The sequence below is a fragment of the Populus euphratica genome, unplaced genomic scaffold (assembly GCF_000495115.2).
Source record: "Populus euphratica unplaced genomic scaffold, PopEup_1.0 scaffold249.1, whole genome shotgun sequence".
NCBI classification, from domain to species: domain Eukaryota; kingdom Viridiplantae; phylum Streptophyta; class Magnoliopsida; order Malpighiales; family Salicaceae; genus Populus; species Populus euphratica.
This window is the reverse complement of record NW_011500130.1, coordinates 112,635-132,021: the sequence shown is the minus strand read 5'-3', so window position 1 is coordinate 132,021 and position 19,387 is coordinate 112,635. Positions and strand designations below refer to the sequence as shown.

Genomic DNA, 19,387 nt, shown 5'->3' with positions numbered 1-19,387 from the left:
TTTGGTAATGTTCAACGAAGGTGGGCTTTTACGCTGGCAGTGTCCTGGCTGCACCCAACAGACAATTTGAATCTTCAAGTCATAGATTGTCAGCAAAAAATAGGTACAGGACAGGTGGTCACTGGTCAGAGGGAGACTCACAGTCACAGAGGCATCAACCACGATGAATATCCTTTCTCAGTTTTTCTGATTTGAACAAAATTAGACTAATAAATTACTACAAATAAAATACTCTCTTACTGTTCATAAGTGCTTTTCAGAGAGCATTATCGTTGCCCTGCCATGATGAAAATAAATTGCTTTGGATCTCCTGCAAGGTAATATGGCCCCCCAACTCACTATTTACCTGCACTCGTTAGAGCAAACAAGACAAGAATCTTTGGTACTGTCATCATTCTTAAACCCAATTTAGTTAATCAGATAGTTCCGGGACCTCTCTAGTTAGAAAGCATCTTGGTAATGGTGATCAATCAATTATCTACAAGTTGCCCACATCAATGATCAACCACCAAACAAGTTGCCCCACACATAAATTTTGAACTTGATTGAGAGAAGCCTCGGCTTAAGCAATGATCCCATGAATAATATATACTGCTATTCCCTGCTAGTTCCTCCTCTCAATTACTGCTTGGATGATTTGGTGTTGGGCCATTTAAAATATATTCATCAAAGCAAATCAGATTCTAAAACAACTTTCTAAATGAATTAGACGGGTAGTTTTTTCCTGGGAAAATTAGCCAGGAACCATGCTGAACATTTTCATCACGCCCTGTTATACAACGTGGAAAACACTCCAACAAGCAATGGAGGAAAAATAAACTTTCTTGCAAACCAATCAAAGTCATTTCAGTTATCAAATCTAGATATGATTACATTTTTGACATGGAGGACTAGCTTGCACAACGCTTTGAGGTATCAAAATAAGATTAGATACAACAAAAGATCCAGTTTCAGACTTTCTTTCCAGTTGTCCCATGATGAACCATTACTTTACAGGCAACAACATCAACAGCAGCTGGAATAAACCCTATTAACAAAAGCTACCAGCTCTCTCTAATTTTTTCCGTTTCTTTTCCTTTACATGATCAAACATGAAAAAAACCCTATAAAATTTCTTTTCTTTGTATATTTCCCGCTTGTGCTCTCTTGAATTCCAAGAAACAGAGCTTAACTCATTCCAGTCTATTCGCTTGATGAAATCCTTGGTGAAGACATCGATTTCTCGTGCGAAGGGTCACTCACGAATCTTGACATTAACGAAGAATCTGAAAAAAAAAAACACGTAAGAAGTTGTATTTTGATCATAATTTTGAAAACAAAAAATCAAAGAGCACAAATGGAACAAAACGGCTATATTACCTCTTGAAGAATTGAAAGATTTCTTGCAATGCAGGATGGCACTTTGAATCCCATCATGTTGTAGCAGCAGAGAATCATCTCTCCTGCTCACAACTGGATGAGAAAGTCCTGTGGTCGCTGAAGCTGATTTGCTTTTTCCAAGATGCCTAGAAACCACTCTAATCCCTGCCGGAAAACTCCCCTGTTTCTCCTTCGCCGGCACCGTTGCCGGAGAAGATGACGGAGACGCAACTGATAACTCACTGGAGAATTTCATCTTGTCAGTATGCTTCTTGGAAACTTTGATGTATAATGGTTTGATTAGCTTCAGGTACTTCTGTATCATTTCCTTTGAAAACCGCTTTGATGTATCGTTGTCATCGGATTCATGAGGGATCTGCTTTCTCAAGCTGTTCTGTTTGTTGAAGAAAGAAATATTTGTGACCTCTTCAAGCTTGAACTTGACAGTGAAAAGCTTGTTGCTTTCATTCTTCTTGTTATTTGCTTTCAAGTACTCCGGCGCCCCTGTTTTCTCTGTTTTCTGCGATGCCATTGACTTTGATTTCTTGAACATGAGGATCTTAAACCTCGGAGCTGATTTGAGAGGGAGATTGGAGACTGAGGTTTTAATGAAATGGGTTCGATAGGGAGGATTTTTCTCTTAGAAAGGAGATGATCAGTTGAAAGAGTTGGTGGATGAAATATATGCCGGGGGGAGTTGCTCTCTTTGTGGGCTAAATTGTGGGGAGGTGCTTGTTTAGAGTCAAAGATGTTGCTATCCTTGTCTAGTGGGTGGTAGTTTTTTATGCTGGTGGTGTTGCTGCTGCTGCTTTTACTGGTGTCAAAATCAGGCACAGTAAGTTCCAATTCAAAGAACGAGTCTTCTCCCTCCTCAAATTCACAATCTGTGAATGGGATCTCGGTGGTGTCATCACTGCTTCCACTGGAGGGTCGGTTTTCTTTGTGGGAGTTGGTGGTGGGTCTCCAGAACCTGAGGAAGTAGAGAGCTTCCATGCTTGAAAGAGAATGAAAAGATGGGCGAGCTTTGAGAAGGGTTTATTTGCTGTTGGTTTATGTTTCTATCGATTTTGTCTTATTTTTGGTCTTCTATCTCTTCTCTGTTCAGCCATCAGTCAATTACGAATCTGTAGTCTCAATTAGGCCACGTGAATTGTTTTGTAGGAAAATTTGGGTGCCTACGGATAGAACTAAGCTCTAACAAAATCTTAATGGCGCAAGTTGATCGGTGTGACAAAAATATCCATGGCTTTCTATCTGGTTATTGGAATTTTTTTTCTTGATTTTTGATAAGAAATTCTATAGATCTGGTTATATATGGAGGTCAGATGACTATAATAATAAGCTGGCATTCAAAAGACCTTCTAATTAAATCTAGACTGTGTTATTCGTGCTAATTTTGTTTGTGTTTTATTTTATTATTTTTAGATTTTCTTGTTTATTTGAGATTCTATTGGGTTTTATATTTTATTAGGTTTATTTAAGAAATTATAAATTTTCTACAAAGACAACTGCTTGAAAAAAAGTATTTAATAATAAAATCTTAAATTAAATTTTTACTTGTATTGTTTCAGTGTTTTGAAAGTGTATTTATTTTTAAAAAGCATCAGATTAATGTTATTTTTAGTATTTTTTGTTAATTTTAAAGTGTTATTATTAAAACTTTAAAAAATTATTTTGATGTATTATCTAACAAAAAAATAATTTTCAAAAACAATCTGCACCATAAAATTGCATACTAGCAAAGAATTTTCTCTTTAATCAAAATTGAGGATCATGAACTTCACCCTTTTATCCCTACACAAAACACACCTTCTCTAAAATGCCATGACTGTCAGTTTTCCACCACATAAAAGACTAGAAATTAAATATTTTCAATCTTGTCTTTGAAAAATAAATTGGCTGTAATTAATTATATTAGATTTGGGGCTCAGGGCCAGTGATTATTTTTTATATTGTAAAGTCTAAGCATGGCTCATTGAACATGTTGCCGTCGTCAAAATTCCACCATGGATACACACATTAGAAACCTTATATATCTAATAAAATACGAGAGGTGAAGTGATTAAATAATTAGGTTCTTATTGACCTATTTTTTCTAGTCACAAATTAATTATATTTGTTACCATATTTTTCAATATTTAACCCATGATGCCGGCCTTTCCAGTCTAGTACAAGTCATATATATATATATATATAGAGGAGGAGGGTGATGGGAAACTTCCAAAAAGAGAAGGGAAAGCAAAATCAAAATGAAAGAAACTTCCAAAAAGAGAAGGGAAAGCAAAATGAAAATGAAAAGGGCCAAAAAGAAGAGACTCCGAAAAGAAGAGGAAAGCGTAGGGTCATGTTACATTTGGTAAAACATTACAGAGGGCTACTTTGCTTTTGCAGAGAGGGAGCCTCAAAAGGTCTGCTAGCTCAGAAAAATGGCTTCTTTTTACCAGGCAAAGTCATGCTTTTTAGTTTTTTTTTTTTTTTTAAGAATACATTTGTTTTTTTAATATAAATTAATATTTTTAGATGATATAAAAATACCAATCTCTGTACCTCTCTAGGATAATTTGTTTTATTTAAAAATGTGTAAATTGTATTTTTTAAATTTTAATTTTTTTTGTTTAAAATTTTTATATTATTTTAATATGTTGAGTCAAAAATAATTTTTTAAAATAAAAAATTATTTTAATATATTTTTAAATAAAAACTCTTAAAAATTTACCAATACAAGACCCTGCTCGCGGTGGGGAATTGATTCAGATTAAAATAATATTTGATTTTAAAACTATATTATATTAATAAAAAATAATTATTTTAAAATAAAATAACTAGCCCTTGCTAGACTCTGAACCACTGAATCAGAAAATTGGAACCGATGACCGGTCTGATATTATAACAATGACTTCATCTTCTGCCAGGAACAGGTGAATTCGATTTCCCCAGAGATCCAGCCATCATTACAGTATCGACAATGGCTAAAAATCATGGTCTGTAATTACTTACACCTATTTACCACGTTATTTCTTGGCTTTTGTCGTTACTTAATATTTTTTTATAAAATATATAATATTAACAATTTCAAATATTAATTTTAATTAAAAAATTAAAATTTTACACAACATTATTTATAACTGCAACCAATAAAAATCAAATCACACTGGTCAAGCTAACGTAAGGTTTTTTTTTTTTTTTAATTTTGGTAATTGTGGTAGTTTGGATTCTAGCCTATCAAAATAGTTCTTAAATTAAAAATAAAATGAAATAAAATTCTTCTCTTACTATTAATCCTAGGTTTTCATTTATGAATTGACAGAATCCTAATTTTTAATTACTCTTTTTTTACCGTTGGCTATTTTTAGTTTTTTACTTCAAGTTTTGGTTTCGCAGCTTCACAATCTCTCAAGTTACATCATAAGCCCAATTAACCGCGAAAACTATTCCAAACTTGAGGTTAAAATCATTGATATTAAACTTGATCCGGGATTTATCCGGTTAAAGAATTGGGTTTTAGATTATACAGGTTGATACAATTTAATTTAAAAAAATTAAAAATATATATTAAAATTTTTAAAATTTTATATAAAAAATTAATAAATAATAAATATGAATATAAACTATATATTATAATAATAAAGTTTAAAAAATTATTTCAAAAAATCTGTTATTCTATATTAAAAAAAAATACCATATTAATTTTTAAAATTGAACTATTTAAACCAAAATTTTTTTTTATAAAAAACTTAACTGTTTTTTATGAACATAAAATATATATATATATATATATATTATCGAGTTTCAAATTTTATATTAAAAAAATAAAATAATAAAATATTTTTTTAATATTTATATAGTGAACTTTGAAAAGGGTTAATAACTAACTAAAAAATATATATATAAAAAAAAAAGATTTCAAGTTAGGAGAAAAAACATATTTGAAAAAATAGTATTTACAATATTTTATCAAGTTGACCGAGTTTGAGCTTTTTTTTTTTATTATTGGTCTTTCACCTTATTTAGATTCATCCAACTACGAGATAGACTTGTTGTTGGGTCATTTTGGGTTTAAGAACTATAATTAGAATGCTAAAAAATTTATTAAATCATGATTAATAGATATATTTGAGATTAAATTAAAAATATAGTTTAATTACTTTTTAGGCTAACACTTTGATGAAATTTAATCTTTAATATAAATTATTTAACATGAAAGTCTAACATAATTTAAATAAATTATAGACGAATAAGAAATTAATTTTAAAAAACCCTTTATTTACATGTTTTAGAGAATTTCAAAACCTTCTAAAAAAAATTTCTTTTATATTATAAAAAAAATATTAGTGTTTATAAAAAAATAAAAAAAAAACTTTATGTTTTTACTTGCTGAAATTTGCACCTAGAACTGATCCTTGAAGAACTATTTGATGGAAAAACAACCCTGCTTATGTTTCCCATTCCCCCTCTCTCACCAAACCAAGTGACTAGAGAACTAGGAGAATAAATCCAATGAAAAAACAATTCAGTGGTTGTTGCAACATGAAGAACCATTGATTGTTGTAACAAGCATTGCTGATCTTGAGGTTTTGCTAAATTGCTAAAAATTTAACAATTTCTAGGCCTGGTGCCTGGGCTTCCACAGGATGGGCATAGCGGGATGTCAAATCCCCAAGCTCATGGTGTATGGAAGTATAAGAGGAGATGATCAACAACATGCCTCAAATCAGAAAGAGGGTATAAATGTGGAATTCTCATGGAGTGCTTTTGATACTCTTCTCCTTGTCTAAAATGAAAGGAATAGATATTACCCCAAATCAATAACTTCGCTTCTTGTCTAGCAATGGAAGAAATATTTCTATGGAAGCCATGAGATCATATCCTTTCATGGTTCTTCGGTGTTCATTTGACTTGTTATTTTCTGGAGATAAAAATTTAGCACTTTCCTCTCCCAGCTCGTCAAGGTTGTCGAGAGAATTCGATTATTCAAAGTTGTTGAGACAGGTGTCTGTCATTGAGAATGAAACATGCCATTATGAATTATTGTGGGAATCTAGTAAGGATTTGTTTTTTTGATACCGGGTTGGATTTTTTTAAATTAAATTTTAGGGTTAGTGTTAGGATTTAAAAAAGAAAAGAGAGAAGGTTGAAGGTGGTGACAAGATTCTTCTAAAAAAAAAAATGCTAAGAAGAGATTTCATCAATAGTTTTATTTTTAATATTTATTTTTAATTTTTAATTTAATAAAAATTTTTAGAAACCTCTTAAATATCACTGTTGATTTTTCAATCCGTCAATGATTTTTTTTATAGTTTTTAATTTAAATTTTCAATTTAATCAAAATTTTTTAGAAATCTTCCAAATATTATCGATAACTTTTCAATTTATCAGTAATTTTATTTGTAAAGATTAGTAATTAACAGTACAATTGAAAAGCCAAATCTCTCTAGAAAATACTGATGAAATTAATATGTCGGTGATCCTGAACATTCTCATAATTGACAAAATAAAAATGCATTTGAGAAATAAATAGTTTCAAAGCTCTTTGGAATGTACCAACAAAGTTAATTCATTGATAATTTCCTCTATATTTAACACAATAAACAATATCAGAGAGGAGGGAATAATTTACCTATGAGTTTATTAACAGATTTTACCGATGATATTAATATGTCAGTAATGTCATCTGTATAAATGACACGTCATTATACTTTTTTGTAATTATTTTTTTTCTTATTGTAATTCCCTCAGTATATACTGTAAGAATATTTCATTCGATGTTTATTATAGATATGTGAAGGAATATTCTGTTAGTAAAACTTCTTATAATTTAATGATGATAACATTCTATTAGTGTTTTTATTTGTATTTATCAATTTTTTGTTAGTATATCTTATTTGGAAGTACATGTAAATTAAAATGGTGTTATTGAAATATTGAGAGGTTTGTTGCATGTATCATTTGAATCAAGAAATAAGCAATAAAGTCTTAACAACAAAAGATTTATTATTAATTACAACAAAGATTCATTAATTTTAAAGTGTTTTGACAAATAAATATTTTTTTATTTTGTTTAATCTTTTTTCTTTAGTATGCATGCTATGATATTTTTTTCAATTTCTTAAAATTCTTTGAATGCATTCTTAGTATCTTCGCATGAGTGCTATGATATATAAAAGGGACATTTGAAGTGTGATAAACATGATTTTACAGGTAAAAATAATAATTTAGAGGATCTGGATGTTCAAAATAGATTAATCAGAATACCCGTTACGTTCAAAATAACAATCCTGTAGTTGCATAACAGTACGTGTTTTTTTCTTCTCTCCATTTCCATCTCAGTTTTATTCGAGAAAGAGACATCTTTATCAGAAGTCTTGACTTCCTGATGTTGAAACTGGCACCAAAACATTTTCGAAAGCCCAGGGGACATGCACTGTGGATTATTTTTGTCCAAAACTCCGTGACTCTCTGACCCAATCAATGAACTTCTGGCAAGCAAAGTGCTAGCCCTAACTCCAAGTCATGGAGGTTCATGTGATCCTCGAGCTTCGCTCTGTCCCCTCCAAAAACTGTAGCTCGGGAATTGAAAGAGATGAGCTATTATTGCTTGCTGTGAATTTTGCATGATCTTATGAATCTTGCAGCTTCCCTCTGTCTCCTCCAACCCTAATGATCATCTCAACTCTCGTAAGAATAGACCTGTGCATTTAATTATGACATCTTTTCTCTTTATTGTTTGTGGCATGCACGTCTTTGCATAAGCTGAAGTTCTTTAAACTCATAAGCTGACACTGTTGTCCCATATATAATCTATTAACTAGAGTCGCTTACACCTGTGGTTGCAATTTTGTAGAAAACCCATGTGTATATTATATTCATTTTTCTTGTACAAATCATATTCAACTAAAAAAGGTATACACGTTGGTTTTCTAAAAAAAAAAAAAAAAAAAACCCAAGAAACGTAATAGAATAGAAAGGGTTTAAGATTTGTACAGCAAATCTCAAATTTAAATCAGGATTTGAATGTTTTATAAGAATATGAGACAATTGATAATTTACTCACTTATCTAGATCTACAAACCGTTCTTTCTAGATTTTTTAAAATTTTAAAAAATATATTCAACAAAAAAAGATATTTATATCAAAATAATTATCATAATAAATAATTTTATTATTTATATTTACAAAAAAAATAAAACTAAAGCAATTATGAAATCAAATCTAATTATCACCTTAAAATCAAAGTTGTTAATCCTTTCGATTCAAAACAATATCTTTTTTAGAATTTTATTCAAAATAAGTTAAATAATTTAATTTTAATAAAAATATTTTTTAAAATTTTGAATCGAATATATTTAATTTAGTCTAATTAGAACATTTATTTTTTAATTTAATTTAAAACATGGTATATAACAAATGTAAAAGCAAGATTCTGCATCATGGTAATGGCTCAAAGCCTGGGGATTTCTTTTCTGCGAGCTGGCTTTGAAGAGAAGAGGCATGTTCCCCGCCATCACTGTTTTTTTTTTTTTGCTTGTAGTCATCTCAGCTGGAAGCTACTATTTCTCATCTGAAATTCATTTTCCACTCCGTAGCGCTCTGTGACTTTTTGTACTTATTTCTTATCTTATACTAATGCTTCCTGTAGGTGTACGCGGGTCTCTGTCGCTCTGATTTTTTTTATTCACAGATGATTTGGTCAAATTATTCCTTATAGAATTTTGGTGATGGTGGGGTCTCCGTGTTTTAGCTTGAAAGGACGCATGATTAGTCAATTTTTAATATATTTTTTTTTTACATTTAAATTCTGAGTCACAGTTTTGAAACTGGTTATTCAAAGGAATGAAAAATTTAGCGTTTTTTTATGACAAAACCAGGAAAAAATATAAATATAAGTATTAAAAAATAATATAAAATTTATTTTAAAATTTTATTTAATATCTTAAATTATTAAATTAAATTATTTATTTAATATAATATTAAAATTTTAATGGTCAAACGGTTACAAATTTGAATTTCATAAATTTTTTTAAGATTAAAGAGCTCTTATTTGAGTAAATATATTAAAAAATAATATAAATTATATATTAGAATATTGTTATATGGTTTAAATTATTGAATTGAGACGATTCTTTTACAATAATTATAATAATTTAAATTAAGTTTTTCAAAAAAAATTAATAATTTTTTTTTTAAAAAATATTTGATACTCTTATTTCAGTGCTTTCTTATAAAAAATGAATTATTATTTGTTAGTATATTATACATTGCAATAAATTACAATCATATTTAATAATTGAAAAATGAGATTTTAAAATATTTGGATCCGAAACCTCATTTTAGCTCATTTTATAAAAAAAATCACGAGTGTTTTAATCAATTTAAAAATTCAAAATAAATTTAAATTTAAATTGTTTTTTTAAGCTTTGTTATATTTTTTTTCTAGCTTATTTAAATATCCAACTATTTTAATTGAATGCACCTTTTCAAGACATGTCATCTATAAATACTGAGATTGGACATGGCCGTTTAAAAACGTTTTCTCTTCCTATTTTTTCTAGTGATTTTCTCTTTATTATCAACATCTAGAAACTAACAATGTAATAAAAATAAAATTTAATATGGAAATATAAATACTTAAAACAACACAAACCAAATAATGCAAGAAATAAAAAATTAAAAGACCAAGATATAATTTTACTTTAATTGTGAATCCACAATAGCAGTTCATATTTCACAATGCAAACAAACATGATAGAAAGCCTGATAACTTGAAAGATCACATATACTCTTTTAATTTATTTTTATAATTATAATTTGCAATTGTAATCTAGGGCATGATTAATTGAGAGGAAGTTCCATTGAACGCTATGTTCCTTCACGAGAGACACATAAATCCAATTATTGAGCAGTTTATTGACTTCAAATAAGAAAAGCTAATTCAATAGTTGATTCGAGAACGAATTGGTATTTGAGACAAAATAATAAATGTTTTTTTTTAAAAAAATTATGCAAAATCCAAAAAGTTCTTTAAAAATATGTCTTTTTATCAATGAATATTTTTATTTGACGCGTTATATTGATTTATTTGGCACGTTATGTTTTGAATACAAATCCTAGAAATAAATAATATTTTATGTGGTCGGGCCCAAGTCTCCCGAGGGGCATTTGCTCTCTCTATCAACGACAGTTGAAGCATAGTTAATTTGGGCTCGGTCGGTGAATCGTTTATTCCCATGATCGGAAAGGCTATCTTGCGAGAAGCCCAAGTTTGTTCCCATTCCTCGAATCTGGTTTCTTGCCGGAACGACACTTGTTTTTTTTCAAGTACCAATTAGCATGAAGGCCAGCCGAACCCTAATTTTTTAAAACATGAAAAAAAATATAGCTTTTAAATTTTTTAATATTATTATTAAATCTAAAAATACAGTTGTTTTTAAATGTTTTCCCAAACAAGGTAATTTTTGTTATTAACTAAAAGTTAAAGTGGAAAGTGCACATGAAGATATTCAGTATCGTGTCACAGGAGGCTCTTTGATTTTTTTATTTAATTATATAGAACTAAAAATAGATTTTTATAAGTACAATACTAATATAAATTCTGTAAAAAAATATAAATTTTTAGTATAAATTCCCGTTGGATTTTCAATAGATTTTTTACAGAAAAAAAATATGGATATTTTTTTAGCTATGTTGTTTTTTAAATATCCAAAAAAAACTTTAACAATTTGTAATAAGAATAAAAGGTAACTCTTTAATTAAAAAAAACCCTTTCTCTTATTAATGCAATCTCTCTCTCTCTCTCTTAATGAAGTGTTGTTTTTTAAATTATAACTTATCTTAATCTTGATTTTTTTAAATATAAATTGATAATTTTGACACAAATATATTAAAAACTACATGAATAATAAACTTGAAAAAAAATCAAAAGACATATTTATTTTAACTATAGATAACTTCTACTTTTGTAATTATTATGCGTATAATTTAGCAGAACTTATTTCATTTATATTTTCTCATAAAAATAATTATTTCATTTTATTTGTTACAGATTTTATACATGTTCATGTCACCTATATTTAATTTTAAATTTTTATTTTCACTCAATTTAAAGTAATTTGTTTTGAAAAAAAAAATCTCATTTAAAAAAAAACTCAATTCGCTACTCGAAATTAGCAAAGTTGGATTTTTCTCATGCTAATAGAATCAATTGTTTTTTTTTTTTTTGTTGTCGATACCTGACAGCAACATATGAGGGAATTATTGTTCGCCAGTGAGCGTAGAGAGAGAGAGGGAAATTATTAAAAAAATAAAAAAGATCTTATATAAGATTATACTGGTGAAGAATCTAAGAAAACATTAAAAAAAAAACTATTCCAAAGATATTTGAACATGATAGTCATGTTACAATATTATTAAATATTATTATGTGTAAATTAAGCAACCAAAAGAGAAAGAAAAAATACATTAATAATGAATTAAAAAAAAAAAAGTTTTCGGACAACATAGCTCCAAGTAATGGAAGAGCATGTGTTGCGTGAATAGCGGTTTTTTCCCCTGACATGCATGGTGGATCCCATGACACCTCGGTAGCAGGACAACTGAAAGGACATGTCATCCGTATGCATTTGGAACTTATTACCGGCCATTTCTCCATTAAAAAAAAAAATCAAAGATAAAACAATACATAAATATCATCAAATCAATCTTGTAAAAAATATTAACCTTATGAGATAGGAAGATAAGGAGTATTCATACTATACATTTTTTTGTAATATAAACATATATTATTAGCTGGTAGTATAGAATATATACATTCAGTTAACTAGGTTTAAAAAATTCGGATTCATCACTTGATTTTGTAATATTTTTTTTTTAAATTTTTATAACTAATTATTATTTATAATATCTATATGTTCTAATTTTGATAAATTAAATCAGATTAGATAATATAAATATTACATATAGAATATTTTTCAAACACCCCCTACTAATTTTAAATATTTTAATATCCCTAAACGACAATAATTTATTTATAAATATTGATTAAGTTAAATTAGAAAAAAATCCTTAATTATATTTGACGTAAACTCCTAAGATCACATGCTCTCGTTTTGCAAAATTTTAGATATAAAGAAAAAAATAATAATTTATGCACATTATTTTAAATTAACTTAAAACTATTATCGTAAAAAAATACAACTTAACCCCATCAATGGATACCGCTGTGACTTCTCATTAGACATGTACAAGAGATTGTGTCTTTTAGTCGTACCTTTTAAGTTAATAATGCCTATAAATAATACAACTTTACTTTTCTTTTTATTATATTAAAAATATAAATAATATTTCTTCATATTTTTATTTTTATTTTTATTTCAACTAACAATCATGTCTTTTATATCAAAAGCAATGCATTTTTCCCATCATATTTCAAGAACTGTAGCTATTGTAAAGATCACAACTCTATCTCACCAAAAGTCACGATATAGTCATATATATGCATTTTCATTTTTTTCTATTTTTCCCATCACACACGCACACACACACACACACACACACACACACATATATATATATATATAGTATTGTTTTTAAGAGTATATATAAGGGATGTTGACCTTATATTAAAATGAATTTATTCTTATACAAAGATGGAAGATTCATCCCTCTTTCTCAAAATCTCTTCTGTTTTCTTTGCTAAATTGCTAATCGAGATTTCCTTTTTTTTAAGCAATATTCAATTAATCATTTTAATTTAATATAAATAGAAGGATTGGAAATAATATTATTTTTTTATTGATACAATTGAAAACAAGACAACCTTAAAAACATCTCAAAGTCATATATAAATATGTTTCATTTGTCAACTTTTTTTTTCACCTTGTAGAACACCTTCCAAATTAAGCCTCGGTTTCCTTGTTCGCTCAAGATAAATATCATGGAATGTCTCTAAAAAGTAAAATATTTATATTACCATAGTTATTAAAATTTACCATGATTCAAAAAATCAATAATTTAAAGGTAAATTTTGAATTGAGTTAAAAATAAATTTACTTGTAAAACTAGGAGTTTGATTTAATAGGATTTTTAATAACTTGATTAAACTTGATTTATTAATGCTAATTTATTTTTTTAAATAAAAATTAAATAATTGATTAAGGTAATAAACCTGAATTGATATCATGATCTGTAAATTAATTAAATAATTTAATAACCTTTTCTGAATCGGTTTCTGAACCGAAACTGAAAGCTGTGATTATTGCAACGAACGAGGAAATAACATGCAGAACATTCCCCACGTGACACTTCCAAATTTCTCTCCGTCTCCGTTATTTTCCAAATCAAGCAGCAGGTTCATTCTCCAAACCTCGGCCGTGGACTTCCCACACCTCTCAACGGCCCAGATTCCATCTATCCATCCATAACTCACACACAAAAAAAGTGTGTGGCTCAGATCTCACTCTCATAACAAAACTCAAAAAACTTGGAAAACAGAGTGTGTGCGCGTGTGTGTATATATAATAATCACATGCAAAAAAAACTAGCACCCACATTCAATCAAAGATCCATCCATGGCGGAGCACGAAGGGCAGCGTGAATCAGCGGCTGAATCACTGGTGGATAAGATAACTGAGAAGATCAGCGGTCATGATTCATCTTCTTCGTCTGATTCCGACAACGAAAAGTTCGATGCTGTTAAATCGAAAGTCTTTCGGCTTTTTGGTAGAGAGAGACCCGTCCACAAAGTATTAGGCGGTGGAAAACGTAAACAAACACTGACATTCTCTCTTTCATTTATTTATTTTATGGATTATATTATAAAAAATACTTGTGTTTTAATTCTTTGATTCAAAGTTTAAATATTGCTGCTTTCTTTAGTAGAAATTGGCATTAAATGACATTTTTTTCTTGGGTTTGTTTCAAAGATTTGATTTAAGAAACCATGGAATATATATTTAGAGAAAATGGAAGAGAACCCTTCTTTGTTCTTTGTTTCTGTTATCTGATAGAGATATCTGTTGTTGCTTGAAGATGGTAGCATTGGATCACTGGATTCTGTATCTTTTTTTTATTTGTTATTCGAAAATAGAGAACAAGAAATTTCTGCATTTCCACCTTTATATGATTGAGCATTCTATTGTATTGGCGAGTAGGGAAGCAAATTTGGGATACATTTGTTTTTGTTAGATGGGACATGGAATTGCAGAAGAATGGTTGATTTCTGTTCTTGAAACTGTTTGTTTTTCTCTAACAGATGGTTTTTTTTTTTTGTTTCTTGCAGCTGCTGATGTTTTCCTGTGGAGGAACACGAAAATCTCTGCTGGGGTGCTTGGTGGTGCAACTACAGTCTGGGTTCTATTTGAATTGCTTGGATATCATTTAATAACTTTAGTTTGTTATTTATCAATATTTTTTCTGGCTGTTCTTTTCCTGTGGTCCAATACATCCGATTTCTTGAACAAGTAAGGATTTTTAGATACTCTTTATGTCACTTCGGCTTTGGTGATGTGTTATTCTTTCTCATGGTATTGATTTTCATTTTTTTTTATGTATTAGACCCCCGCCTAAAATCCCTGAAGTTGTGCTTCCTGAGCAATGTGTTCGTGAAGTTGCCTCCGCGCTGAGAATTGAAATCAACCGAGGATTTGCTGTCCTGCATGATATTGCATCTGGGAGAGATTTGAAGAAGGTTCTTGCTGTAAGTGATCTCTTCCAATCGTTGGTATAGACTATAGCGTTTGATCTTTGGCTGGGGAATGCCGTCTTTTGTTGATTGTATTTGTTAACTCCTTAGTGATTTCTACTGTTTCATTGGCAAGTTAATGCATCAAAGTTGCAATGATGCATCCTTATATGTGCCAATCTATGCTGGGTTTATAGCACCAATTATCAGTTGTTGCTCGTTTGGCTGTCAGGTAATTGCTGGCTTGTGGGTTCTGTCACTTATTGGGAGTTGCATTAACATCCTGACCTTGCTCTACATATGTAAGAAACTCAGACATCCATTACTTTCTATGAAGATGCTAGATGGATTTTTATTGACAGACTAATTTTTACTCGATTTCATCGAAACAGCCTTCGTTTTGCTGCACACCGTGCCAGTGCTGTATGAGAAGTACGAGGACCAGGTTGATGCATATTCTGAAAAGACATGGATTGAGATCAAGAAGCAGTATGCAGTGTTTGATGAAAAATATTTAAGCAAAATTCCAAAGGGGGCATTGAAGGGAGAGAAGAAGGATTAGAGAGAGAGTGAGAGACCAGCTCTAGTGCTCACTACGTTGGATTTTGACTCTCATAAATTCTGTTTCATCAAGCTGCTGTTGTGGCTTTGAATATTTTAGAGAAGCCCACCTCTGCTTCATGTTTATGGGGTGCTTATAAAATTAATTAATGCTCATGCTCGTAATAATAAGTCGATATATATTGGTTTCCAGGAAAATTCCCCATCTTGTGATAACACCGATGGGTCTTCTGCCGTCGGCATACATGTGTTCAAGTTATTGGCCTGTGGGCTTAGAGGGGCATTATCTGGTAAGATTGCAGACTGGCCTCTTTTTTTCTTTCCCAGAATGTTTTGCTTTTAACTCTATTACAAACTATTTTACATTCTATTTTGGAGAAGGAAAAAAATAAAGCGATTCCTGCTTTTGGAAAGTTAGATATGGATGTTTATATTTAATATCCAAGTACATGTTTTATTATATTTAATAACTTTATTTCATGGAATTAATGTATTATTTAATAAAATAATAATAAAATAAACACACATGAAAATTCAACTGAATAAAATCAAAAGACAAAAAAAGTCAAATAGAGCTACACATAAAGAATGCCTCTTAACAGTAGAAAAGAAATTTTAAAGGATAAAATTATAGTAAAAAAAATAAAAAATTAGACAAAAAAAACCCATGCAATTCAGTCTTTCAACCATAGGCTAACTTTTTTTTAAGAGGTGGATGTAATTTTTTGAAAATAGATAAGCAGACAATGCATCGCCTACTAGCCCTGTTTCAGTCGATCGAAGGGTCATTGAAATTCGTTCCATGAGTTTATTTATAAAACATTTTTAACTTGTATTTTTAATTTAAAATATTTAGAAAATATCCTATACATTTTGTGAAACCTATTCATAGCTTCAAATGACCTAAAAAGATAAAATCAACTTGAAATAAAAAAAAAACCTTTCAAGCTAAAATCTATTATCTTAAACCAAAAAAAAAAACATAATTAAATAAATTTTTTTTTATCAAATAAAACTTATTATATTAAAATTGATATTTTTAATGGCCTGAATCAATATTAACCAAAGATTCTCTATCATCCAAATCTGACCATCACTTTCTCTACTTTCTCGAATCATAATCTGAAAAATAAAAAATAAAAAATAAAGTTTTACATCACAATTTAGTTTTAAAATATTAAGAGACTGAAAAATTATCATTTTAAAAAGTTAAGAGCACACAAGTGAACTTCTCGCTACATTCTTGAAATTGTCACCTGTTTTCTCCTTTTTTATACCGTGGTCCGCTTTGTTTTATACTATGGTCCCCTTTGTTTTAATTTTGTTTCTCCTTAATAGTTTTTAATTAATTAATCATAAATTTGAACATGGAACCTGAAGAGAAACAAGATTTGAGAATTAAATTGAAAAAAAGCATTGTAAAAACCCCAGACGGTGTAGAGGTTTTTATAATGCATAAATACAAATAAAATTGCTTCTCCTTTTGATCAAGTGTACATACAGAAATGTACTTCTCGTTATTAATTGCATGGTAGGATTTTTGTAACCTGGCAAAAACATCTTCCCAGTCTTCGAAAGTTGTAACTCATAATCCTATTTCATTTGATGAGCAAGACGCAATTTCACATTCAGATTTGCTCCATTCAGCTGCAATGATCCTCGCATGCATATCACAAAAAATGAGACCATTCCCATTAAGAGGCGTTAAATTCCACAACAAACATATATATACGTACAATCTACGAGTTATCTCCTTCGGTGTTCTCATGATAAAGACATTCAACGGATAGATAACGTTCTTGTAAGACATTCTACAAGTAATAAATGATTCTGAGTCCCTGCTGAAAGGGGTGAAACAATCCATGCTTTGTTCCTAAGTAAGTTTTTATCCTGGCCTGTACTGATTCAGTGGGTGTGCCCATAACTTGGGAATGTACCATTCATCAAAGCAATCATCCAAGTCACTATCACTGTCCGAGGACATCATAGATGAAGAGCCATCTAATAGATACTCAACAACCTAAAAATCATGAGCGCATAGGAGAATGTTAGTCAAAAAGTACAAAATTTTAGGAAAGTGCTTCAGTCGGGTCAGGGGCAAAACAAGGTTTGTGATGTAAATTGAATCTACGGAACCCTCCCACCATCCCCACAACCTAAAAGAACACAAGCATCCACATAAATACCATACCTGCTCAGATGATTTGGGAACAATTGGCTGCATTTTAGGCTGTGGTCCGCATTTTCCACTACCACATTTCAGGCCATCAAGCCACACTATCATATCACAGTACAAACAGTAGCCTCTACTATTTGTTAGTCTCTTCGATGAATTGTCTGAAATCCAGACAACAATATTAATGAGAAATGAGTCTCAGGGAGAAACTACAGAAACAATTATATTCAGTAGATAAGCATACCTATATATGCTCTTTTAAAGGCCTCTCTCCAATCAACACTGTTGTTATCCTTATTATCCTCACCTCGCCTGCCATTCAGCAAATCCTTAGCATTTGAGGAATTATGGTCACTTGCAAAAATCGTGGCATATAGGGATTGCCACAGATGGTTATTACAAGCTGCAGCATTCCATGATCTTCACAAAAAGCAATAAGAAACATTAGACTCAAACGAAGAATTAACTGCTCAGGGAATAATACTCAAGGGACCCAAGATAATCTTTTATGCACTAGAGCAATCAGGAGAGCAACTAAAAACTAGATGATTTGGTTTGTAATTTCAGTACCGGGAGACCAGTGAGGCAGAAACCAATGACCGTGTGTCGAGCAAACTGAAGATGTCTACAAGAACATCCTGTGTCAATTCAGTATGACCTGAAATTACCCATAAAACCATAGTCATAAATTACATGGCACATCAAACGTTCTAACATAAGACTAAAAATCCTCTCAATTACAGTAGGACTACTAACATTCTTGCATCCGACACGCTTTACCACGCCTTTTAGAAGCAACCATCGCTTGTTTGAATTCTTTTGTAGCAACATTCTTCTTCTGCTTGGGCAATGTAGCCTCAGCACTCTGAACAAGGAGATGCGCTGCTGAAACAGCATTGTTTGTCCACATTCTAAGATAAAAAATACCAAAAAAACAATCATGATAAGTTTGACAAGAAAAATAATCCACAGTAATTAGTGCAAGAAGCCCAAATTGTCTCATTGGCCAAATATCAAAAGCGTGAAATTGGGTAATTGCTTTCATTCAATTATCACCAACGCAATCAACTGTTCAACAATACCATCCAATTCCAATTACAGAAATGAATTCTTGTACAAACATTAAAATTGGAGCAACAGATTCTTATCCAGTTTCGTTTTCAAAACCCCAAAAAACAAGATCAATAAAAAGCATGTTTCTTTAACCAATTCTTGATTCAATCAAATCCATCAAAATTACAAAAAGGGTCCTAGCAATTCACAAAAACAACAATAAAGATGACAAGCAAACAAGAAATTGAAAGACTTACTGAGGCAGGAGTTTGAAGGAAGAAAGGGTGTCTTGAAAGACGAGGGATTGAAGATTCTTGGGGAGTTTATTATAAGCTTCTCGTAGAATCAAGCTTAGTTCTTTACAAGCTACAGGGTAATGGTGGGTTCTTGTTAAAGCCTCCTTGTAACCAAGAATTTGGTATCTTTCAACTTGGTCTGACATTTTCGAGATTGTGATGAAAAAAAGTGGGAGCAGAGACCGAATTGTGGGAGGAAGAAGGGATGAGTTATAGGCAACTAGCGGGCCTGCTGTCGGTTTTGCGGTTTCTCTATTCACCACCGTA

General features: G+C 30.4%; 3 protein-coding genes across 3 annotated transcripts; 1 reads left to right on the top strand and 2 right to left on the bottom strand.

The window, feature by feature from the left end:
- Window positions 1–961: 961 nt before the first annotated feature.
- Window positions 962–2,411, bottom strand: LOC105110356 (probable membrane-associated kinase regulator 2). The gene is made up of 2 exons (XM_011005372.1): window positions 1,360–2,411; window positions 962–1,265 (listed from the first exon to the last, which is right to left on the bottom strand). The coding sequence occupies exons 1-2, from the start codon at window positions 1,910–1,912 to the stop codon at window positions 1,183–1,185; spliced, it is 636 nt and encodes a 211-aa protein (XP_011003674.1). The 5' UTR covers window positions 1,913–2,411; the 3' UTR covers window positions 962–1,182.
- An 11,456-nt stretch (window positions 2,412–13,867) lies between these two features.
- Window positions 13,868–15,793, top strand: LOC105110355 (reticulon-like protein B1). The gene is made up of 5 exons (XM_011005371.1): window positions 13,868–14,115; window positions 14,633–14,813; window positions 14,908–15,049; window positions 15,267–15,336; window positions 15,427–15,793. The coding sequence occupies exons 1-5, from the start codon at window positions 13,923–13,925 to the stop codon at window positions 15,594–15,596; spliced, it is 756 nt and encodes a 251-aa protein (XP_011003673.1). The 5' UTR covers window positions 13,868–13,922; the 3' UTR covers window positions 15,597–15,793.
- A 1,469-nt stretch (window positions 15,794–17,262) lies between these two features.
- On the bottom strand, window positions 17,263–19,387 carry LOC105110354 (F-box family protein). Its single transcript, XM_011005370.1, has 6 exons — window positions 19,082–19,387; window positions 18,528–18,682; window positions 18,342–18,429; window positions 18,016–18,191; window positions 17,787–17,932; window positions 17,263–17,615 (listed from the first exon to the last, which is right to left on the bottom strand). Exons 1-6 carry the CDS (start codon window positions 19,264–19,266, stop codon window positions 17,481–17,483), a joined length of 885 nt encoding a protein of 294 aa, XP_011003672.1. The 5' UTR covers window positions 19,267–19,387; the 3' UTR covers window positions 17,263–17,480.